Consider the following 26098-nt stretch of genomic DNA (forward strand, 5'->3'; position numbering starts at 1 on the left):
TTCTCCCAATCTAGGACTCTTGTCCATATCCAAGTTGAGTTCCCTCTTCATTCTAAGACTCTTGTCCCTTATTCGCTTATCTCGGATTCCGATATCTTCGGAGGCAACCTCGGCCTAGCCGAGATGACCTCGGCACAACGACCAAGACACGTGGCACCTCGGCTGACACGTCGGTGTCACCTTGCCACGTGTTGGTACTCAGAAAATATATCCCCACAACAACCATAGCAAAATGGCAATTTGTTGCACATGCTTGTACAATACAGTTGCATATGTACCTAAGGACTTAAATCAAGACTTCAAAGAATTATAACTCAAATACCATATCGAAACATTTAAAACTTTACGTTAAAAAAAAGAAGGAAAGATACAATTTATGCAACATCGATACTCTGAGATATGTGTCGCATCTGTGTCTAACACTATGGATAAAATACATGGTATGTCAAATTTTTTTTAATTATTATTTTTTATAAGATATATTGAAGACACTTCATAGACATGTGTTTTATGTTTAAACGCACCTCATGACACTTTCGTATATTTTTTTATTATATAATTTTTAAAAAGTTTATTTGAAGTCAAATTAAAATATATGGAATAAAGAGGGAAAATGTTAAAAATAAATATACTCACATATACCTTTCATATTTATCTATTCTAAATTTATATTTATATACATAATAAATAATTTTTTTTGAAGAATTATATATATGTATAAAATTATTAATTGTATAAGGCTAAAATTTTATAATTTGCATAAATAGGAAAACACAAAAACAGTTTGTACTCTTTACCATTTATAATAAATTAATGTGTAAATTGGACTCACCTCTATATTTTTGACATAATTATACTAACTTCTCTCAAAATATTAACTCACATAACACTTAAATTTAAAAAATGATATTATCATATCTTTTCTATTAAAATAAATATTTATTTTTATTTATTTCAGTATCTATTCATCATTGATAAAGAAGGTGAGTATAAATTTATCTTAAATTAATCTTTTCACTTATAAATGTAGACAATTTGTGTCAAATCAAAGATTATATATATGTATATATTTTTTTGCAGCTCTGCTACAGAGCCCGAAAGGGTTTCGAGCCAAATTTGGCTCGAATTTGAGAAGAAGGAGGAAGAAGAAGAAGAAGAAGAGAATAAGGAAGAAGAGAAGGAGAAGCAGAACTGGAGGGGGCCTTAAAAATAGGGCTGGAGGCGGAGGTGGAGGCGGGCGGAGGCAGAGGCAGAGGTGGAGGCGGGCGGAGGCAGAGGCGACGATCGGCCGACGACCGACGAGCTGCGACGATTGGCCGACGACCGACGACGAGCTCCCACCTCTCCCCTCTGTTTCTCTCTCGCCTCTGTTTCTCAGGTTCAAAACGAAGAAGAAGAAGAAAATAAAGAAAATGAAGAAAAAAAAAATCAAAATCCAAAACGACGTCGTTTTGAGTTTTGAGCCAAATTCGAGCTACTAATTTCGGGCCCTCAAGCATTATTCATTTTTTTGTATCAAGTAATAGAACGTTAATAAAATTAGATTATAACAAAAAGGTAGTAATTGTTCAATCGACTTGAATTTTAAATTTTGACCTTCTCAACGCATAAATACATAGATTATTGTGCCAATTGTCAGAAATGGCGATAATTGAATCCCTATTTTAATAACAAAATCCATGGTCGGAAGAAAAATTCAACAAGCAAACAACCTCACTGTAGAATTGGATGCAAAAATGGTTTCGACCTCGCACAGGATAACAACAAATTAAAGGGTGGTTTGAGATGTTCACGTTTTTTAATTTTTTATAAAAAAAAATGTGTAGAAAATTAGAAAAAATAAGTAAAAAAATTAGAGAGAATATGTTGATAAATGTTAATTGATGTGACCTAAATAAATGTATATATATAAAAAAAAATATACTTTTTTAGTACATATCAAGCACGTACTAAATTCTACGCTTAAGAATGTAATTCTCGACTACAGGTTTCTTTTGGACCAGTTAGTGATTTTAAAGATTAACCATTGTTATTGAGAAGCAAATACAAGTGTTAATTTGCTGGCTAATCGAGGCAACAAGATGGAATTTGGATTTCATGTACTTCATATACCTGTTTCTATTACTTTTAGGCATGGTTTGGCAAGTGAGTTTAGATAGGTTTGGGACTATTTTAGCCATAAAAAATAAATTAAGCTATTTTAGTCACAACAAATAAAACATCACATCTAACGCATAATCATTACACTATTCTTTCACAAAAAAAGTCAAAAAATCAAAAAACTCTTTTCAAACTAAGCTTTTTAACCCAGATTAAAATAACTAAAAAAACCAAAAAGTTAAAAAGTCAATCCACTTCTTAATCAACTGGCATTCAATGTTGAAGGTGTGTGGAGATGAGTAACCAACTGGAGAGCACCGACAGAATAGATGGCACCTGGCTGACCTGCAACAGAAAGAGAAGATTCTGGCGGTGGTTCGTCCACCCGGGGGCACTCCGACGATCAAGTCAGTATATCCCTCAAAGATAAATCAAGTGCTAAACTCACAAGCTTGAGTATCAAAAACATACCTTAGACCCATGGGGGTGCCTCTCTTTTATAGCCAACATAAACCTAGTCCCAATAGAAACTTAATTTCTATGGACTCAGAATTACTGCTAATCTTGGACTGCCAGTAAGATTAGGATAAACTCTCTAAGAGTCTTATCTTAATACAAACTGAAGTCTTCTCTCATTCTAGGACTCTTGTCCCTCATCCAGGTTGAGTTCCCTTTTCATTCTAGGACTCTTGTCCCTTATCCACTTATCTCGGATTCCAATATCATCGGAGATAACCTTGGCCTTGCCGAGATCACCTCGGCGTCATGACCAGGACACGTGGCACCTCGGCTGACACGTCAGCGTCACCTTGCCACGTGTTGGTACTCAGAAAATATATCCCCACAACTGCCCCCTAGGTTCTATTACCTCGGCATTCTGAGGTGATGGAACCTACACTGTTCGTTCATCTGTGCCCTTCTGTCCGAGATCAAACTCGCCGACCTCAAAGTTCCCTGGATTTTACTGTCCACTGGTGTCAATAATCAAGTTTCATGCTTTCCAAGCTGCTTGAAATCACACCTCCTAGCCGAGGTTCTGGTTCCATTAATTCGCAAACTCCAAGAGCGTTGCAACTGCTCCACTCACACTCTCTGGTGAGTTCCCGATTTCCAGTCATCTATTTGACTCCGGCGACTTTCATATCGGCGTTCATTTCACTTGGTAGGTTCATAAACTCTTTACTTGCTATTAAGCTCAATCTTTCATAACTCTTCTGAATCTGTTTACTTGCCATCTGTTGCCTTCTATTTTCATTTGTCTTCAAGTTTTGAATTGTTTGAATGCCTGGCACTGTTCTTGTCATAGCCGCTTTCTGTTGCTAGCATCGTGTTTGGGTCATTACTTTTTTGTTCTTCACATACTTACTTAGTGCATGTGCACTTGGCTTTATTCTTGAACTTTGTCGTCTTCTTGACTATTTTTCTCTTTTTTTATTCAATCCTCTGGCTTTTTCTCCTTCTAGCTCTTTTGCTTAAATCCGTCATTGTTCCAAGCTTTCAAGCTTTTGCAACTGTCTTCGTTCCTCTCCTCCAGTGAAGCTTACATCATTCTGTCATTGTCGTCAGACTTCGGCAATTCTCATTCCGGCTTCCCTCTTTCTAGTAAGCCACTGTTCCTCCTGGTTTTATTTCTTGTTGCTTTCCAAGAAGCTCTGCTTCATTGTTAATCACCATTGCTGTTTTACACGTTGTTTCCAAATCATCTTCTTGAACACACACTGTTCACACATCCGTTGATTTCTGTCACTGTTCTTGGCTTGACATACTTGTGCAATCTTTTTGTCTTAATTTCCTGATAGCTTCATCACCATTCTTGATTATGAATTACATTCTTGTTTCTGTTATCTGTGTCTTTTTCCAGATTCTTGCTTTCAATCATTGCCTTCAAACTTTGAGGTGCCAATCGCCGAGAAGAGCCTTGATCAAACTCTTCGGGAGATCGATGCTGAGCTCAAGGCCGAGAAGGTTGCTGAGAAGTCTTCCCAGCTATCTTCTATATCCTGCCATTGATGCCGAGTAGTTTTGTTTCCTTCTTTTACTCCTTCTACCTTGTACCTTGTATTTTGTCCGTCTTTGTATGCTTTTAATCCGGCCGACGTGCCATTTTTGTAGTCTGAATAATTTATTTTTCAATATTCAGGCCGAAGTGCCTTCTTTCTTCTTTAAATGCATTTATCTAATTTCTTCTTTGAATATATGTCTTCTTTTTTCTGCTCTTGTATGATTCTATACTTAGAATAATTTGCATGTCTTCAAAGGTACACCTTGACTGTGCAATCTCTTCGGGTAAAATACCTCGGTCACAACTTCTAATCTTGCTCATCTCGGCCTTGTCCTAACACTTGAAAATATTGTAACAAATATTTTCACAAGTGTTGCTTAGGACTTGTCACTTTCTCAATGTCTTCTATCAAGACTTCAGTTTTTCATATTTCAAGTTTTGACAACCTGGTAGTCTCAGCAAGTACGCAGATATTGCTTGAACTTGACTTTAACTTGTAAATTTTTCTCAAAAATTTCAACAAGTGTTTAACCATCATCCTTTATCATAACCTTGGCTTAACTTCAGTTTGTAAATTTTTCTCAAAATTTCAACAAATGTTAAACCATCTTCATTTATCATAACCTCAGTTTAACTATAACTTGTAAATTCACACAGAATTTCAACAAGTGTTTAAACCAATCTTTTTCCGATACGACTTCGGCTTAACTTCAACTTGTAAATTCACACAGAATTTCAACAAGTGTTTAAATATCACATCGGTTTAACTTCAACTTGTAAATTCACACAGAATTTCTACAAGTGTTAAACATCATCTCGGTTTAACTTCAACTTGTAAATTCACACAGAATTTCAACAAGTGTTAAATATCACATCGGTTTAACTTCAACTTGTAAATTCACACAGAATTTCAACAAGTGTTAAACATGACCTCGGTTTAACTTCAACTTGTAAATTCACACAAAATTTCAACAAGTGTTTAAATATCACATCGGTTTAACTTCAACTTGTAAATTCACACACCAACTTGTAAATTTTTACAAATTTCAACAAGTAGTAAACATCATATCGGTTTAACTAACTTGTAAATTACTACAAATTTTAACAAGTGGTAAACATCATCTCGGTTTAACCAATTTGTAAATTGCTACAAATTTCAACAAGTGATAAACATCATATCGGTTTAACCAATCTGTAAACATCATCTCAGTTTAACCAACTTGTAAATTGCTACAAATTTCAACTAGTGGTAAACATCATCTCGGTTTAACCAACGTGTAAATTGCTACAAATTTCAACAAGTGGTAAACATCATATCGGTTTAACCAACGTATAAATTGTTACGAATTTCAACAAGTGGTAAACATCATCTCGGTTTAACCAACTTGTAAATTGCTACAAATTTCAACAAGTGGTAAACATCATATCAGTTTAACCAACGTGTAAATTGTTACAAATTTCAACAAATGGTAAACATCATCTCGGTTTAACCAACTTGTAAATTGCTACAAATTTCAACAAGTGATAAACATCATCTCAGTTTAACCAACATGTAAATTGTTACAAATTTCAACAAGTGGTAAACATCATCTCGGTTTAACCAACGTGTAAATTGCTACAAACTTCAACAAGTGGTAAACATCATAACAGTTTAAGCAACGTGTAAATTGCTACAAATTTCAACAAGTGGTAAACATCATCTCGGTTTAACCAACTTGTAAATTGCTACAAATTTCAATAAGTGGTAAATATCATCTCGGTTTAACCAACTTGTAAATTACTACAAATTTTAACAAGTGGTAAACATCATATCGGTTTAACCAACTTGTAAATTGCTACAAATTTCAACAAGTGGTAAACATCATCTCGGTTTAACCAGCTTGTAAATTGCTACAAATTTCAACAAGTGGTAAATATCATATCAGTTTAACCAACTTGTAAATTGCTACAAATTTCAACAAGTGGTAAACATATTCTTCTTCTCTCTGCCCCCTGCATGGCTTCCACATACTCCTTTGCGAACCTTATAAAAGGTCTTCAACCTGGCTAACTGCAATCCAACCTTGTGTGTTTTCTTTTTTATCTTCTGGGATCTGAGATTTGCTCACTGAGCTCTTCTCTTTTCGGACTTAAGTGCCGAAACCTTGTCTGCTAGAATCTTGGATCTGCTCACTCAGGTTGAGCTTTTCTCTTCTCGGACCTACTCATCTAGGCCGAGATCATGTCTTCTAGGATCCGAGATCTAGAATCCGAGATCTGCTCACTTAGGTTGAGCTCTCGTCTTCTCGGGCCTACTTGTCTAGGTTGAGATCATGTCTTCTCGGATCCGGGATCTAGGATCTGGAATCCAGGATCTGCTCACTCAGGATGGGTTCTTTTATACTTGAATGTTATCTCCTTGGGATCGCTCATGCCCCCTGTCTTTGCATCCCTTCTGGAAGGGTCTTCGTTCCTCCGCAGGTATCTATCCTTCCATACTTGGAGGTCATCTTCGTTGTAGTATCCGCTTCGATCTGTTGTCTTTGGTGCGTCACCTTCCTGGCCGGCGTCTTTCACTCCGTGACTCTAGTCACGAGTTTCTATGTTGCGGTTATCCCCTTCAACGTCGAGGTTGATAGATCTTCCATTCCTAACAGGAGCGTTGTCTCTAGTCTGATCCTTCTGTCCATCATTGGCCATCTATTCTTCTTTCTTTCCCACAGACGGCGCCAATTGTGTGGGCGATTTTCTGACCACATTGCCCGCTTAGTAACCAGCTGGAGAGCACCGACAGAATAGATGGCACCTGATTGACCTGCAACAGAAAGAGAAGATTCCAGCGGTGGTTCGTCTACCCGGGGGCACTCCGATGATCAAGTCAGTATATCTCTCAAAGATAAATCAAATGCTAAATTCACAAGTTTGAGTATCAAAAGCATATCTTACACCCATGGAGGTGCCTCTCTTTTATAGCCAACATAAACCTAGTCCTAATAGAAGCCTAACTTCTATGGACTCAAGATTACTGCTAATCTTGGACTCCTAGTAAGATTAGGATAAACTCTCTAAGAGTCTTATCTTAATACAAACTGAAGTCTTCTCTCATTCCAGGACTCTTGTCCCTCATCCAGGTTGAATTCCCTTTTCATTCTAGGACTCTTGTCCCTTATCCACTTATCTCGAATTCCAATATCTTCGAAAATAACCTTGACCTTGCCGAGATCACCTCGGCGTCATGACTACGACACGTGGCACCTCGGCTGACACGTCGGCGTTACCTTGTCACGTGTTGGTACTCAGAAAATATATCCCCACAGAAGAATAAACTTGTATTAATTTAATTTTATAAAATTTCATTTTAACCAAAAAAAAAAAAAACACGCGATTGCCACAAAAGTAAAACCGAAGCTAGGGAGACCATGGTTGAAGTCGGAATAGTTATTGGATGCTCTTAGAGTGCAACTACGTAGTGTTTTAAGGTATTGTAATTGATAGAAAAAATATGATTCTTAATTTTATATTAGATGATTGAAAAATATGAGAGAATATAAAGTATAATAATTAATCCTTAAATATGAACACGTAGGCCTTGTTTGGTTTGTATTTGAGAAATATGTTTTGAGATAAAAAGTACGAAGATTTGTTTGGCTTAGCTTTTTTTCAAAAAATGTTTTGAAAAATTATTTTGAAAGAGAGTTTTGAAAAAAGTGATTGATTTGATGTGTATAAGAGAGAGATTTATTTGGAAAATTTGTAAACTAAACAAGTTTTGAAAAAAAAAATTAGAAAAATTTGTTTGATTTGATTACTTTTAAAAACTTATTTGTAGAGAATTTTTTTTTAAATTTTTTGAGAAACATAAACCAAACAAGACCGTAATACCTCTTGAGCATTGAACAATTTTTTTAATCTTGATACCTATCTTTAATTATTAATTTATGTGGAAAAATAAAATATAGCATTGGGAAGGTCCTAGACCCTGTCTGGCACTTAAAAAAAAAAAAAAAAAAAGTAAATTATAAAACGTTAGTGCTCAACAGAACATGTCTTCTACTGCTTGAATATATATATTCAGCAAAACACGGAGAGAGAGAGAGAGAGAGAGAGAGAGAGAGCGAGAGAAGGTTTATCTCACCATCGGATGGAGTGGCCTATTAAAGGAGGTGGCTTTGACAATGACGAGACTCCCTTCGATTACCACTCTTCACCCTTACATGTAGTGGGTCGTGGTTGGAGAAGAAAAAATAAATAAATAAAAATAAAACTTGACTAATTAGAGGGAAAAGGGGTTAAGGGATGAAAGAAAAAGGGAATGCGGATCTTTTTTTCAAAAAAGGTATTATTCTTTATAGGCGTGATTCAAGTTTGATTCTTAGAATGAGCGAAATGTTAGAGCATCTCCAATGGTGTACCAAAATTTTCACCAAATCTGAGTGAAAAATGAGTCATTTCCTTAATTTGATACTTCGCGCTCCAACAGTTCAACATCAAATCCGTTTCATCAAATTTGCACTGGGCAACCGGTTGGTTGACCGGCCGGTCGACCGGCCGGTCAACCGGTAATGGCAAAAAATTTTTTTTTTTTTTTACCGGTTTGAACCTTTTTTTTTGAACTTTTTCAACTTTTGGTGGTCGACCGGGTGGTCAACCGGCCGGTCGACCGGGTGGTCGACCACCTAGGCAAAAATTTTTATTTTTATTTTTTTTTTGAGTCGTTTGAACCTTTTTTTGAACGGTCTGAACTTTCTCCGGGGCGACCGGTTGGTTAACCGGTTGGTCAACCGGATGGTCGACCCGCACCTTTCATCCCAACGGTTAGGAACAGTGATTTGGTTAAACGCTTCGCCTGCACTCAGTTTGGTACCATTTTTGCTGAATTCTGGATTTGATATCGATCTGATGAAACCGTTGGAGCTTAAAAAAGTGGCTTTTTCACCAAATTTTAAATTTGATGCCAAGTTTGGTTCACCGTTGGAGATGGTCTTAGGTAATTTTATTAGTTTTTTTGCGAAAATCTTATTCTGTATTTTGATCGAATTGTAACTTGTCTGTGACGTATAGTTGAGCTCCATTGATTCTCAGTGGTGGTTCTTTTTTATGGATTGAATGAATACTTCAAGACCTGAACCCACAAATACAGTGATAATACCTCGGAATATCTTTTTTTTTTTCCCAAAAAAAAGAAGAGAAGATTTATCTTCATATTTTCTAAAAGAAAAATGTTATGCATGATAAATATTTTTTCAATATTTTTACTAAATATTTTATATAAATGTGGAATTCACTATGTGAGATATTTTTACATGAATTCCATCTCATGTAAAACATTTAATAAAAATATTAATAAAAACATTTGACGGTGCTACCATTACTCATTGTGAAATTTTAGAAAGATGGTAAAAAGTGATTTTTTGACTTTTAACCAAGCTTTTGACTTTTTTAGACAAATAATTTAGGAAGATGATAAAAAGTTACTTTTGACTTTTTTTATTAATATTTACTTATGATATCAAATCACAATAAAATGACCAAACTATCTCATTTATTTAAAATATTTATAATTTCATCCATATAATACATTTTGACCCATAAAAGATAAAATTATAATTTCATCATTGATTAAAAACTAACTTTTTAAATAAAAATAAATAAAAAAATCAACTTTTAACTTTTATTAGTAACCTGAAAAAATGACTAAAGGCGATGTTGTTAAAACACCCCTCTATATACATATGTGTTGTGGTAGAGCTGGGGTAGGTTAAAGTGGTTCCCGAAGTTGGTATGGATGAGGTTAGAGAAAGTCAGCACAAAAGGCCAAGTGATATTGCAGTCTCCGAGGTTAATGCTTATAAAAAAGGGTTGGGCTTTTCTCACGTATTGAAAAGTATTGTTGGACTCGAAAGAATACATCATTAGTTCTGTTTTTATAATTTGAACGGTTTATTATGTAAAATTTATTGAGTGTTATATATTTGTAAAAAATAATATTAATCGAATATTGATAGTTACGTGATTAAATTAATTTTTTATAAAAAAAAGAACAGTAAAAAAATAAACGGTTGACAGAAATCTAAGCCGATAAAATAACTATCGATATCTAATTAACGTGATTTTTATAGGTATATAGTACTCAACGAGTTCTACACATTGAACGGTTCGGATTATCAAAATGAGACCCGTGATGGATTACGAATCTAACAACACCCTCCCATCTGATTTAGATTTAAACTTAAAAACAAACTCTTACAGTTAATCCAATGATAAAGATATTAGAAAAAAAAGAAAAATCAAAGTTGATCGTGGTAGGAAAATAAATTATTAGTTTTTAATTTTATTAATTTCTATTTTAATTTTTTGATTTATTTTCAATTTAAATTATTTATCTATTTTCGTTTAACAAAACTAATAGAAAAAAAGATATTTAGTTATTAAATTTAACAAAAAATAATATTTTAGAAATTTTATGTACACTTACATTGAGAGTGTTTGGGAAGTGACTTTTTTGACTTTTTGGATTAAAATAGCATTAAAATATAAAATAAGTTAAAATAATCAATACAACAAAATGTTATATCAAACTCATAATTATTTCATTTTTTCTCTCACAAATATTACATCCAATTATAAAAAAAAAATCAAACATTCTTCCTAAACACAATTATTAAATAGTCAACTTCCTAAATGGGGCTATTGTATTTAATGGCTAAAATATTATTGTTACATCAGTTTTACTTAACCGAAATATGTGAATGATTTAGATTGAAAACAAACTAAAAAATTTAAGTTTAAATTGATAAAATAAAAAATTCAAAATTTATTTTATTATAAGGGTCAAAGTTTAAGATTTTTTTTTTTATAATTTCTTCAAATATTGATTTTGAGAGCGATTACGGTGTGCATTCTCCAAAATATATATTATATGTATTTTATCACAATGCATATATAATTAAATTTTTTCATAATACATTATAATATGTTATAATTATTTTCACCATAAATAATTTGTAACATTTTCAGGAATGCATATTAGCGATTGATTCATTCATAAAGTTTACATAAAATGACATGTTAAATGCCGATCTTAAGAATGTGCACTATAGATTTTGAGTAATCCTATAAACACAAATTATGTATCAGCTAACACACTAGCTAGACACAATATTAAGTAAAATTATGTTAAGCGGTGGAACTCACATATATGTCTGGTTTGGTTTTATTAATTTTTAATTTATTGATATAATAATTCTTCACGTTAGAAGATTTGTTTCTCTCCCTTGTAGAGGTCCTTTCTCCTCCTCAATGGAGGCGTGGGTCTTTCAATCCATGAAGGTTAAATTTTGAGTTAAATTGGTGAATTAAAGTATTATTATAAATTAGTAGTTAAAGAATGGTAATTGATAAGTAAATGAATAAAAAATAGCTACTTTTGTACAATAAATAGTACACATTGTTAAAACAAATTTGTATGAAGTACAATTTTATTATGCCAACATATAGCCCCAAAAAAAAAAACTATACAATGACTTCGAAGAGGAGTTGGGTGGATTGGCGATGTTGACGGAAGGGTAGGGAATTAGAGATTAGGTTTATTTTAGGATAATTTATGCTTCATACCCCCACTGGGTGGGGTCGACCCCGGATTGGTCCGAAAAAAAAACTGTTTTTTTTTTTTTTTTTTTTAAAGTTTTCAGCCAGTGGGGGCGCGCCACGTCACTGGGGGCGCGACCCCCACTGGGGGTATATAGCGCTATTGTTTTTCTTTATCCTAAAAGAAAAATGCCTAACACCCCCAGTGGGGGTCACTGGGGGTCGCCCCTGATAGGCTGAAAATTTTTTTTTTTTTTTTTTTTTTTTGAAGTCCACCCAATGGCAGTGTGCCACCTGCCACTGGGGGTCACTGGGGGTGCCCCCAGCTGGGGGTCTGTAGCATAGCCCTTAAGATAAAATTATAATTTTTTAAAAAAAAAATTACTAACTATTTTGAGCAAAGCAAAACTGATGTTTCTGTTTGATTTTAATTTTAGAATTAGTTTTTAAAAAAAAATTAAAAATAAAAATTAATTTGACAAAAATATATATCAAAAGATACTTTTAAATTCTTAAAATTTATTTTTGTCTCAAAAAAAGATAAAATTATATGAAAATGATGAGTTTCACTTATTATTATTTTCAATAAAATTAGTTTTTAGTTTTTTTTCCAAAAATAAATTTCAAAAATCAAATCAAACAAAAACCGAAATTTCTCAAAAGCTACATACAAAATGGCATGCGTCATTTATTGAGGGTGCTTGCAAATTGGATTGTGTCGGGTTAGGTGGCCTTCTATCCGCCATCCATTCGAACTTAGGTGGATTGAGAAAAATCAATTTGTATCTATCTGCTTAGTTAGTAGATGTGGATTAAGTGGACTGTACTGGTTGGTAGGTGGATGAAAATCGATTTAGTAGTTTAGGTATTGTTTTGGGCCTTTTTTAAATACTATTTTTTTAGTGGTTATCTGTTATTTTTGGCTTTATTTGGGTCCAAAATTTTTCATTCTTCAATTTTTATAGTAAATATAGTGACCCAACTTTCATATATTATAAATAACTATAATTACTAATTAATAAAAGGGCCATTTTTTTAAGGACAAATTTCACTTTATCACTGTAATTTCGGTCATGTGCAGTTTATCCCCCTATCATATAGAAATTACCACATAACCCTCACATGGTTTGTCGATTGAAGTGCACAGTTAAACATTCTACCCAACTTAATAGTAAATGTAAAATATATAACAGACATAAGGGGGTTATATACTCATTTTTAAATTTTAAATGGGTAAATCGCACATGAAATAAAATACAGGGGTTAAAGTGCACTTTGCCTTCCAAACAAATGACGAAAATACCAAAATATTTTGGTCTTTTTTATTAAATCGTTAACGGACTTAACGATACATTTCAGTCCACAAATTATAAAATAGTTATGCGACCATTTCTAAACATTAGGAGGCAAAACAAACATGACTCAAACAATAGTAGATAAATTGAAGCTGGTCCCTTTTTTAATATACAAAGCTAAAACAAAACATCATTTTCTAGCATGCCAACAAAAAAAATTAACAAACAAATTGTCATGTTTTAAAATAAATAAAAAAACATAATTGTCAATACATTACTATTCTTTTTTTAAAGTAAAAGTTTATTATCACATCTCTATCAACAAATATATGCTTGCAGGTGGAGTTGGGTTTAGTGGTCTCTTATCCGCCATCTATTTAAACTAGGGGTTGTTTGGGATGATTTAAATAAGTGTATTTTTTTACTTTTTATGAAATATGCGTTGGATTTGAAATAATGTGTTAGAAAAGTAATGTGACTTAAATATGATAGTGACTTTTTAATTTTTTTCAAATATGCCAAACTAATCCTTAAACTTTTTGAAAAAAATATATCCACATTCATCCGCTAGGACTATCGAAACTACCCATTCTACAGTGAATCAAATGAATGCTTGTCCAACCTTATCATTTATATCTTAGGCTGTGTTTGGGAATGCTAACAAAAAAATAAATAAAAAAAAAAATTAACAAGCAAATTATCATGTTTTAAAATAAATAAAAATATATAATTGTCAATGCATTACTATTCATTTTCTTGAATAAAAGTTTATCACCACATCTCTATTAAATAATGGGTGTTCACGGATTATATTGGGTCGGGTGATTTCTCATCCACCATCCCTTAGACATTTTGAAAAAAATACATCCGCACCTATTCGCTTGAAGAATCAAAACCACCCATTATACCTTTAATCAAATGAATACTTGTCCAACCCTATCATTTATTTCTTAGGCTATGTTTGAAAGAGAGATTTGTAATTAGTACCAGCCCTAGGCTTCCAAAAAATTGGCCCAAAATAATGGGCTTCAAATTTAGTAAAGTATTATAGTATATTATAAATTTAAATTGGCCTAAATTATTTTTGTTATTTTAGAGCCAATTCAAAGGGTCTAAAAATATTCTATTGGACCATAATTATTTATAAGCATGGTTTGACCCAATTAAAATTAAAATATCTACAAAAAGTGTTGATGGCCTAGTGTCACGGACTTAGATTTCGCAAGCCTACCGTGCGGCCTTAAATGCCTCTCAACCCTCTTGGTTGCACCTAAGTCAGCCTTACCCACTCAACCACACTAACACACGCAGTTTAGGTGGAAGAATGCCACTCAACCTTCGCAAGCCTACCGTGCGTGACACTAAGAAGAAGAATAATACATACAAGCTCTCAATCTTTCTCTCTTTCTCACAAAGTAATGAAGGAAATGAAGCATACCAAGCATAAGCAGAGTACTGAGCAATGGCAAAAATTGATTGGAAAATATCAACGACAGCTACTCTCTCTCATTCTCTTTCTCTCTCTCTCACAGTAAGTCTCTTCTCTCTCTCCCTCTTACCATCAAATTTTAATAGAATAAATAAATTTGTCTTGATTTTTTTCTATCTTCTTTTTCTTTATCAGATTTTAGTGAAATAATAAATTTGTCCTAATTTTTTTTTACCTTATTTATTTATCAGATCTTAGTGGAATAAAATAATTTTTCCCTAATTTTTTTGCCCTAGTTTTGTTTCATTAAATTATTTTTTATATTTTATTTACTATCAAATATGAAATAATCAGTGAATTGTGATTTGTGGATTGAATTGTGATTATAGTCATGTTTCCTAGTAATTCTAGAAATGAAACGAGAAAGAAGAAGCTGAAAGTAGAACAATTAATTCAATCTCAATTGGGATCACTTGATAAATATTTTGGTAGCAAGAAACAAATAGATTTGTTTGCTTCATACTGCTAGAACATTTCATTAATTAAATTTGTTGATTAATTAATTTGTTTTGTTGATTTGAACTATACCTTATGGTTTTTTTTTTTTTTGTATTCTAGAATGAATACATTTTGATATCTATTTTGATACCAATTGACAGTATTTTTATTTTTTTTGGTACCCTAGAATGCATGAATACATTTTAATATCTATTTTAGGATTGGTTTGAGATGTCCTAAAAAAGTGTACTTTTGTCTTTTTACGAAAAGATGTGCAAAAAAGTAGAGAGGTGGTGTGATAGAAAAAATATAAAAAAATGGATTATATAGGTCACTCCAAACGAGGCCTTAGTATCAATCGCCGATAGTGATACCAAACATGATTTTTTTTTTTATTTATTTATAAATATAGGCCCCTCTTTTTATTTCGCTTTAAGCCTTTGAAAACTCAAAACTGGCCTTGAGTCTGTAATCAAAAGACCATTATAAATTGGCACATTATTTTCTACTCGGATTTGGGATGGCTGCTGTGCGGGGTGCACAATAGTCACTATTGTGTAGCCAAATGAGCTCATTTCGATAATCTGAACCGTTCCCATTTTAGAATAAATCAAATAGTATATACTTATAAAAAAACAAATTAATCGAATATCATTTACCTTATCATCCACTCACATTTGTATTCATTTTAATAGTTTAAATTACAATTGTTATTTAGCCTCCGTTTGAGAAGTGGGTTGATTTTTTGAATTTTTAGCTTTTTTTGACTATTTGAGCCTGGGCCCAAAAGCTTGGTTTGGCAAAAGTTTTTTGGCTTTTTGACTTTTTTGACTTTTTTTGTGAGAGAAGAGTGTAATGATTATAGGTTGGATGTGATATTTTGTCTGTTGTGGCTCAAATAGCCTATTCTGTCTTTTGTGGCTCAAAGAGCCAAAATGAGCTCTTCCCAAACGACACCTTATTTTTGTAGATACAAATGTGAGTGGATGAATAGATAAACGATATCCGATTAACTTAATGTTTTACAGATATATTTTACTTAATATATTACAAAATGTGAACTGTTTGAATTATCAAAATAAGTTTCAAAATTAACCTATTTAATTATACAACAGTAACTGATGTACACCTCACACAACAACCACCCCCAATCCCTTTCTACTCTATGCAAACCAAACATCATGTAAAAATGTCTATTATTATCGTTATCGCAACATTCAATTCAGGCATTAAATTTTGTTAAAAAATTTCTATATAAACAAACTTCATTTTACAGATCTCTACATATAATCCAATATTCAAATCCAATCTTAAAAATCTTTCAATAGATTATTATAATAGTGTACACGATGTTTCAAATTTGTGTATATCGTGTACATTTTAAAACATAAAAATCTCCACCAAAACGCATGCAAACCAATCTCTCTCTCTCTCTCTCTCTCTCTCTCTCTCTCTAAAAAAACGTGTCGCCTCCTACACTTCCGTCCTTCGACCCTTTCCTTCGCTTTCCTCTCTCTCTCTCTCTCTCTCTCTCTCTCTCTCCCTAGCATATTGAACTTTTACTTCAGTATATCTCATACAATATATATATCGTAATCAAACTCGCCGGACTTCAATTCCGATTGCCGGAGCTCGCGGATCTCCGTTTCAGCAGCAATCTCGCAGAGGTTTGTGTTCTCTCAATCCTTTTTTTTTTTTGCCTTCTCCAATTGCGGTTTGGGAATCGGAATTGTTTGATTTTCGGAGTGCTTTTTTTTTTTTGGTTTGTAAATAGCGAATTAGAAGCACCGAGATCCAATTTTTGCTGTGAAACATCGACTTTTCTGGCGAATAAGCTGTTTTGGTAGTTGAAATTCGTGCGAATGATTTATCTATTGCGCTTGGTTAAATTTCTTGAAAGCGAGGAGGTTTTGCAGTTATTAGATCCAATAAAAATTGCCGAAAACTTTTCTTTGTTTTTCGAATATATGCACTCATAGGCACTATATGTGTGATTATTGGTGGTCTTCTGGTGTTTGATTTGAAGCGGAGAAGCTGCCTGCTTAGTGTTTTTTTTGCAAGAAAATATTTGTTAATTTTCCGGGAAAATTTATGTTGTGTGCTTACGGAAAGAGACAGAAACTTCGATGCATGTAGAATATAGTGGCGGCTCAAGTTTTTGGTGACCTTAGGTTAATGAGGCCTTATTTAGGCTTTTGAAAAGTTGGAGCCCTTCTACAATACAAAAAAAAATTTTAAAAAAATTGTGGGATCACCTGAGTGGCCTAATGATTGAGCTACCTCTGTAGAAAGTCGATTGATGTCTTAATTTTCAGCGAGAAGTTCAGTAATCTTTGACTGCTATTTGATAATCTTGGTGAACTCATGTAGTATTTTTCTTTCATTTATGGATTATTTAAACATACTGATGCAGTGATGCTCTTGTCAATTTAAATTTGAAATCTGGAGCATTTCTCTCCTGCCCAAATCATATACAGTACGTGGCATGTTTTTGCCCTGCCCTCTCTCTCTCTCTCTCACACACACACACACACACATATACAAACATACAAAAAAGAATTACAACATAAGTAACACACGACTTGCATGTCACACCACAAAGATACATTTGTCATAAGATAAGCATTCACATGTTTTTTACTCTTGGGTTATGTTTTGATACTAATATGTTCTTCAGATACTTCGATTGTTGTTTGATATGAGAATATACAGAAGCTGTTGCTGTTCATGAGGGCATTTAAATCATGGAGATGGGTGGTCAGGAAAAGACACATATTATTTGACGGGGTATATTTTATTTGAAAGTAGTTGTAATTTGTTTAATTTCATAAACTAGGTGGATAGATGTTGTGAACAATTTGTTTCATGTTTTAAAGATGTCTTGGTTGAAGGGTTGAGTATTAAACCATGTAACAATTGGAATGCAGGGAACATGCGGAGTCAAAATGAAACAACTGCCGTTTATGGTAATTGTTTGTACAGTCATGTTGTTCATAGTATACAGAACCACAAATTATCAATATCGACAGACAGAGGTATAGTGACATTATCTATAATTTGAATGTTGTGTTTTGGGTAATCATGAATAAATATGGAAATTGGGGTAGACTGCAGGCCCTATTGATGGTATTTAAATTTTGGTAGTCAATTCAATTTAAAGGTATTCTTACACCATGTTACTTGCAATAACAGAACCATATGACCTATGTGTAAGTCGTTGGTTGATTAGAGTGTTTCCCAAAGTTTTCTTTAAAAAAAAAAAAATCCCCGAGGTTTCAAACCAGTTTCTTTGTAGTGTAATCATTCTTTACACACTGGAATACATATGAAGTTGGGCCTTTTTCTTTTTTACCTTGCTTCCTCTAATTTTTTTTCTCCTATTTCACCATCAGATAGACGAACGATTGAACCCCTTCTACACGTCGAAGGTATTATTTTCAGTTCTATTTTATTTTTTTTTAAAAAATTGCATTGTTTTTATTCTTCTATTTGTCTGCCTTAGACATGCCATAACTTCTGTATTGCTTTGGATTTGGTCTAATGCTTGATTTTGCAATTTTTTTTAATTTTTTATTTCTTCAGTTGTTTTATGAACTTGCACATGATAGGTGATTTGGTGTTGATGTTCCTTATGTTACTGTTATTCTGAGCTATTGCTGATCCTATGAACCAGGATATTGGTGTGGCTTACAATAGTTTGGCTAGTTTACCTCGTGGCATCATTCAAGCTGGTTCAGATTTGGAGTTAAAACCTCTATGGTCAACAAGTAGTTTGAGGGAAAAGGTTAGGTTTTGATCTTGTTATACTTGCCAATGTGCAAACTTCTTTTGAACATGCACTTGTCAGAAAGTTCATTTACTATTTGTTGATTTTTCTATATCAACAGACAAATTCTGTTTATATGCTTCAAATGTTGTGTTACTTGTGTACATGATCATTACGTCATATTTGTGGCTAACATGTGGCTGCCTTTTCTTCAATTATCAGGTTGATGTTTCAAGCTCTCATAACTTACTAGCAATTCCAGTTGGCATTAAACAAAAGAGTAATGTTGATGTTATTGTTCAAAAGGTATAATTGTTTATTAATGCTTGTTATTCAAAGCTATAATAGTTCATTGACATTAGACATGTCATTATGTGGATGTTATTTGCCTAATTTTAGTGAATTCAGTTTCTTTCAGAGAATTTTACAATTATATTATTCCATTATGATGGCAATATGGATGGATGGTGGGATCTTCCATGGAGTAAGAACGCTACACATATAGTTGCTCAGAACCAAACAAAATGGTAAGGCTACATATATTTCTTAATTGGGATTTTAGATGAGTTATTTCATAGTAATATTTAGATGAGTTTAGATATGTCATAATTTATAGTGAGCCCTGAAGTTTCAACTGGCTGAAACATTGGTCTTCAGATAGGATGGTTCTAACTCAATTAGACGGATATATTTTTCTTAATATGAGATCTCTCTGGCAGACAGATCAAATAACAAGTCCTTCTATTGCCTTTATTAACAACCAATTTTTTTTTTTTTGCCTTTTTTTTCTCTTTCAGCAGTGTTACTCTCTAGTTGAACTTTGTATATAGTGCTAGTTTTAATCCTTGGTGTAATAGTGTTTTATTTTTATTGCAGGTGGTATGCAAAACGCTTTCTGCATCCAGCTGTTGTATCTATCTATGATTATATATTTCTTTGGGATGAGGATTTGGGGGTGGAGAATTTTCACCCAGGAAGGTATGGTTAATGCCTTTTCTAACATTTTTTCTTTATCTTAGTTTGATTTTTTCCTCCAAAAATGTTTATCTTCTGCACAAATATTTTTTGTGAATGCACTAGTACAGATGGTTCTTTGTGAATGAACCTAAACATAGTAAAATTGGAGTTTGTGACTCTGGAAATTAGCAGATGTGAGAACCATCTAGATTAAGATAATAAAACAGATGAGGAAAATTTAGGCTTTGATTGGGACACCCTAATGCCAATAAAAAAAAAGAGGAAAATTTAGCTCTTTTTTTTAACTTGTGGTTGTTAAGGTGATCATTTGTTTATGCAAAGCCCTTAATTTTTCCATAGAACATAATGACAAGGTTGTTTGTCAACTCGGGCCCCCTATTCCATGTAGCTTATTGATTGAGTGGTAGTATTTCCCATTGCAGATACTTGCATATTGTGAAATCGGAAGGATTGGAGATATCTCAGCCAGCTTTGGACCCAAATTCGACTGGTATACATCACAAAATAACAATACGGTCAAGAACAAATAAGTTTCATAGGTGAGTGTAGTGGCTTTCAGATATAATTCTACCGTTGAAATTTTGTGATATTAATACTAGCATATTTTTGCTTTATACAGAAGAGTCTGGGATGTTAGAGGCAGTACAAAGTGTTCAGAGGACAGCGATGGTCCACCATGCACAGGGCAAGTAATCGTAATACCTATGTCATGACCTTAATTACTGCTGTTTTTCTCAATTTTTTAAATGTGCTGTCTTGGTTAATTGTTGTGTTAATTCTCCCATTTGTCCTTGGTTGAATTTGTCATCATTATGCAACTAAGCCACGTCATCAAACAAGTTTTTTTCTGTAACTCTGGTAGAAGTATTTGTCCTTTAAAGTTTTCACGTAAGGAACCTTAAGAAATACGATTTCTGTGTAGATTTCAGGGAGCATGTATTTCGTTCATGACTAAAAATGAGTAAAACACTTCATTTTTTGCAGATTTGTGGAAGGAATGGCTCCAGTATTTTCAAGATCTGCCTGGCATTGTGCTTGGCATCTTATACAGGTGAATTTAGATTTTTTTTTCTTCCAGAGATCCTATTACTTTGAATCACATTTTGTGTGATATTATTCATGCAAACACAATTCTTGTATATAAACATCGGTTGTTAAACATTTTCAAGTTACAAAATTATCAGTATTCCCATAGTATACTGACAGATTGCATACCAACTGTTTGATGATGTACATAAGAAGGAAAAAAAAAAAAATTCTTACTTCACATGATAATAGAAAAAGATATTTTTACTAATTAATAGAACCCTTACTTTTCCAACAACATATGAAGTCAATCAAGAAAAATATATTAAGATTATAGACTAGTTTCTTCATAAAAAAATAAAAATTGTTTGACCTTAACAAAATATGAACAAAATAAGTTTAATTCCACTTTTGAACAAATTTGAAGTTCTTTTAAATCTTGAAAATAGTTTAAAATTGAGTTAGAATTAAGTTTCATTGCAAAATTTCTTTTAATGTACAAAATCGGCTAATAGTCGAGACCAATGATTTTAATGTATAAAACTATATAGTCAAGACAACTAAAATTCATTACAATTTCCCTTTCCGTGCCGCTCAAAATGATATTATCATGATAAGTAAAGTATCCCATCCATCATCTTTTAATTTTTGAAAATGATCTTTACTTGATGAAACAAGATGGATAACATTTAAAATGTCTTAGATTTTATGACATTTAAAATGGATGGGACTTAAGGCTTGGTTTGGTTTGGTTTGGTAAAATGGATGGGTGAGAACTAATATTAAAGAAGCAATCAGCAAAGCACTACGTTTATCTAGAGATAGTTTCCCTAAGCATTGTGTTTGTTCTAATTTGAATTAATTTTTCAGCATTCCAAATTAATTTCTTTGTTGGCTATACATCTCTTTTATGGGATGCCTTGTCATTAATGACCTAAAGCCAAATTATGTTCACATATTTGATGTTTCCGAGAAAATTTTGCATTATCTGATGGGCAATGAACGATTTTGGAGCACTTTGTATTGCATGTCATTTTTGGACCTTTCCTTAAGTATTTTGCACACAGGAGGTGTGGGAAAAATTTAAAAAGGAGATACTTGTGTTGGTTGCTTTTATGTATTGATGCTTTAATCTTTATTTGATAGGCTATCATCTTGACAAGGATTTGTAACCGATTGGTTACAATTTACACCTAGTTTAAGTATTACAAATTTGTCTTGCCATTGTTAGTCAGAATGTTTAAGTTATCAGTCTTCATTGGGTACTCAACCGAAATTTCTGCTCTCTAGAGTGTACTTATTTGAATGTGTTGTATATTAATTAAAATACAATTTAACTTATAGAGTTGCTTTCATTCGTTTTCTCAGAATGATCTTGTTCATGGATGGGGAATGGACATGAAACTTGGGTATTGTGCACAGGTGAGATTTACTTGCACCTTTCCACGTTTTAGTCTAGCACTGCTAATTGTTTTGGGCTTGTCTCCATTAATGTTCATTTTGGGCCATGTAACTCTTTGTTATTACTCATATCCACAGGCTTTTGTTGTAAACAGAATTCATTATTCTTTTTGCTGTTCAAGCAATGATTAAACAGTGGAACTTGGTACAACTTTATATCGTTCAGAATTTTTGTAGTCTGAATCTGTGTGTGGAGGAGCACCTTCATATTTATTTTTATTTTTGTTGTTCATTATTGTTTTTTATTCTTTGTATAGAGATTGCTACAATTATCACTAACTCCTCAGGCACATTCCTAACTTACACCACTACCACCCGTCCCAATAATCCTGCTGCATGAGCATAGGTTCAATGTGCACAATCGTCCCCTTCAACTGTTTGCAAAGTCATCTCTTCTGTAAAATGTGCACAATCATTTCCATCAACTGTTTGCATAGTCATCTGTTCTAAAACCAGCTTTCACCGTCGCAAAAGATTTAGCTCTAGGTTCTTTAAGTAGTTTTTCATTGTATCTCTAATTTTGGGTGATGCATTTAAGCAATTGGTTTGGTTTTTGTAGATTTCATGTTTTTTTCTTTAGATATTTTGGGTTTCAATGCTTTGTTTACAATTTTGAGTAGCATTCTTATAGTTCTTGATAAAATTTGGATTTTACAGGGTGACCGGACAAAAAATGTGGGAGTAGTTGATAGTGAATATATTGTTCATCAAGCAATACCAACTCTGGGCGGGCCATCTGCAAAAAAGGTCATTATCTTAATTCTAATGTTGGTAGATTTCTTGAATTTTATGTTAAAAACCTATGTCAGATCTGACCGATATTTAACGTGCATATATATGTTAAGCAGATACATGAGGTTAGATACATCAAACCTTTACGGTCCTAACTGAAATAAAGAGTGTTATGATCCGTAAATTTAGTTTGATGTATTTTTGTAGATGGTGGTTTAGTAATGTAATGTTTTCGATGTTGGCTTGTACCAAGTAGCTTATACCTGCTTGGTCTTTGAGCCCGTTGATTCACTGGAACTCGTGTTTAGTGCTTACAATTACAACTATTAGGCTGAGCTAAAACAGATGTATGTGGTGATCTAAAACAGCTGGATTACGACATTATGGTGACAAAGTTTGTTGAAATTAGACCTATTAGTTTGCATCTCTCTCTTTAAATTCATATATTATCATCTAAAAAAACACAACACTTCTACAGAGGCAAGCTTGTCGTGTTTGACACCCATGTCGGATACCAACACTCTTCAAACACTACCAAAAGTGTGTCTGACACAACTTCAATGTGTCTTTATTAAAAATTCAATTTCATAACATTGGACACTTTATTGACACTTCGCGGACACTTTGGTGACACTTCTTGAACAGCTAAACACGTCCTGTGTGATGAATCCCTTCATAATAATGATTTTTTGCATTCTTCAAAATATAATTTATGCACTGTAAATATGTTTTGAAATGATTATCATTTATATTACAATGTTTTATAATCGTTTTGTATTCTTTAGAATTTAATTGTTATTGTTATGCGAATGATAACTTGATGTTTTAAGTTATAAAATATATAGCTTTTTTCACTGTGTTTAGTTGGGGGATTTGGAAAGGGATTTGGAAAGAGAAAGGGAAAGGGAAAGGAAAATGGTAGGTGAAATGAGAATAAAATATAGTTATATTTCATCTGGTTTCACATATCTTTTCTCTTACTTTTTGCAAATCCCTTCCCAAATTTTCGAACCAAACACAGCGTTAATGTAATTAGTGTTATATTACATATTTTTCATTATCTTTTAATATATTATTCATATATATGATATAATAAATTTCTTAGTGTCCCAAGCGTGTCGTTTCTTGTATTTTTTAAAATTGACATGTTAGCATGTCCGTCTCATGTGGCGTGTGGCGTGTGGCGTGTCCATCTCATGTGGCATGTCCGTGTTTGTGCTACTTAGATTATTGTTAATGGTTATAAAGAATACAAGAATTAGGAGCAAATTCACATATTTTATTGTTATTTGATGACTTATTGTTCCTTCATATTTCCACTCACTGCTGTTGATGCTTTCTCTATCTTCATCCAGGCTTCAAATCCTGAAGAGTCAATGAAGGTATACTTCTCATTTAATTCTACAGTCTTTCATATTTCTTCATCTTAGACATTTTTAATTTTCTCACACTTGGTTTTTCCCTCTTGATTTTCAGAAACCTACTTTTGATATGCGGGCTGAGGTGAGACAATGGACCTACATTATGTCATTTTAAGTACATGCGCTCTTGAATTACTATCATTAAATACAAAAATGCCTGTGTTTGGAACGTTCATATCTGCTATGAAGTCTTGATGGCAGCTCCAGTAGTTCGTTTCACTTGCACTTACTTTGTTTGGACAGCAAACATTTTTTGAAAAATATTTTTCACATTTTCTGGCATTTGATTCAATGGAAAACAAAGTCAACGGAAAATGTTTTCCACTTTGAAAGGTGGAAACGTTTTTCGGACCAAAGCCTTACCATTGCCACTACATTAACACCGACCCATCACCACCACGTCCACCCCGCCCTGTCACCGCCACTGCCACCGCCACCCCACCACCATTAATACAATGACTAGTACTTTAGTTTTAAGGATGCAATCAAACATAGGAAAATGTTTTCTATGGAAGACATTTTTTGGGAAAAAAACTTGCTTTTAAAAAAAAAATACAATTGGAAAATATTTTATACGGAACGTTGAAGTTGCTTACTATTGCCACTGCTGCTGCTATATTATTTGTGGTTCACTTTAAATTAGTGCAAGTTGACCTTACTAGAACCATCTGTAGTTTATAGTTTTTTTCTAAATATTTTTCTCTGATTTTTAGGAATTGAAAAAATATCCGAGTACCAAAAAATTTTATTCTTAGATGAAAAGTTGGATTTCACGTTTACACTTGTTGCATATGGAATTTGTGTTTAGATAGTGTTTGTATCTTGAATTTGTGAAGAGGGAATAAAGGAAGAGGAAAGTGTGCAAGTAAAAGCTGAATTTTGTCAACTTTTCCGGTTGCCATTTTGTTTCCCCGCACAAATATATGATCCAAACACAGCATAAGGGACCAATTTCCAAGACTTTGATTACTATACTGATCCAGACGTATTTGACGTAATTTCTTCGTTTATATGTTGAAATTGGTTTGAGCAGATACGAAGGCAATCGACATCAGAGCTTCTAACATTTAAAAAGCGTTGGGATCAAGCAGTGAAGCAGGACAGGAAGTGGGTCGATCCATTTAGAAGAAAGCGAAAGCTGATACTGAGACGCAAGCAAAGATTACACATTTGAGTTTTTTGTATCTCACTTCCATATGTTGTAATTTAATTCGTCTTGGCTCATTGGATCTCATAATTATTTCATTATTTTAGTTAGTCCATGTTTTTCATTTACTTGTCGCGTGATGGTTCCATTCATCTTCAAACTTCACTTAATAGCATCAAATTTCATTTTATGTCCTTTTGGAATAGAACAGAAAGTAGATGTCATGTGTCATGTACCAAGCAAGGGGTTTTGAACAACAATGATTCATCCCCCCTTTTCCTCCCACCCCCTTTGACCTCCTCTCTCTCTCATTGGTTACATTTTCTTTTTCTTTTTCTTTTTTTTCCTGCTCCTCCAATCACCACCTGCCACGTGACAAAGGGGGGTGAGGGGGTGACCCCCAAAAGGGGGTCTCAAGCATTATTCGGGTTTTGAACTAGCGAACGTGTACACACGTAGCACGCTTTTTGTAATGACTTAGTAGGAGAGGGAGAGAGGGAAACTATAGTTTTGAGTGTCGAATTTATGTAGTCCAGTTATTTCTACATTTTTTGTTCATATAGTTATAGATGGAAATAGTTTAAACAATTGTGTTGTTACAAGTTCTAGGGCAAAGGATTTTTTTTAAATTTTTTATTTTGAATAGGGGAATTAATAGCCAAGCAAATGAAACAGAG

At 33.3% G+C, this 26098-nt stretch overlaps 1 protein-coding gene across 4 annotated transcripts; it reads left to right on the forward strand.

Annotated features, from left to right (window-relative positions):
* Window positions 1-16081: 16081 nt before the first annotated feature.
* Window positions 16082-25549, forward strand: LOC114296244 (lysine ketoglutarate reductase trans-splicing-like protein (DUF707)). Of its 4 annotated transcripts, none has more exons than XM_028240533.2 (17): window positions 16173-16557; window positions 17304-17366; window positions 17568-17677; window positions 17818-17925; window positions 18283-18318; window positions 18564-18674; window positions 18879-18962; window positions 19065-19183; window positions 19533-19634; window positions 20057-20173; window positions 20254-20319; window positions 20619-20685; window positions 22029-22082; window positions 22779-22868; window positions 24209-24235; window positions 24330-24356; window positions 25308-25549. In XM_028240533.2, the coding sequence occupies exons 3-17, from the start codon at window positions 17618-17620 to the stop codon at window positions 25446-25448; spliced, it is 1209 nt and encodes a 402-aa protein (XP_028096334.1). In that variant the 5' UTR covers window positions 16173-16557; window positions 17304-17366; window positions 17568-17617; the 3' UTR covers window positions 25449-25549. The 4 variants fall into 4 exon arrangements, with proteins under 4 accessions (XP_028096331.1, XP_028096333.1, XP_028096334.1 ...); XM_082887882.1 differs by having other exon boundaries at window positions 17603-17677; XM_028240530.2 differs by lacking the exon at window positions 17304-17366 and having other exon boundaries at window positions 16082-16557.
* The last annotated feature ends 549 nt before the right edge of the window (window positions 25550-26098 follow it).

Source organism: Camellia sinensis, chromosome 9 (genome assembly GCF_055761805.1).
Source record: "Camellia sinensis isolate YWXY chromosome 9, ASM5576180v1, whole genome shotgun sequence".
In the NCBI taxonomy this organism is placed as follows: Eukaryota; Viridiplantae; Streptophyta; class Magnoliopsida; order Ericales; family Theaceae; genus Camellia; species Camellia sinensis.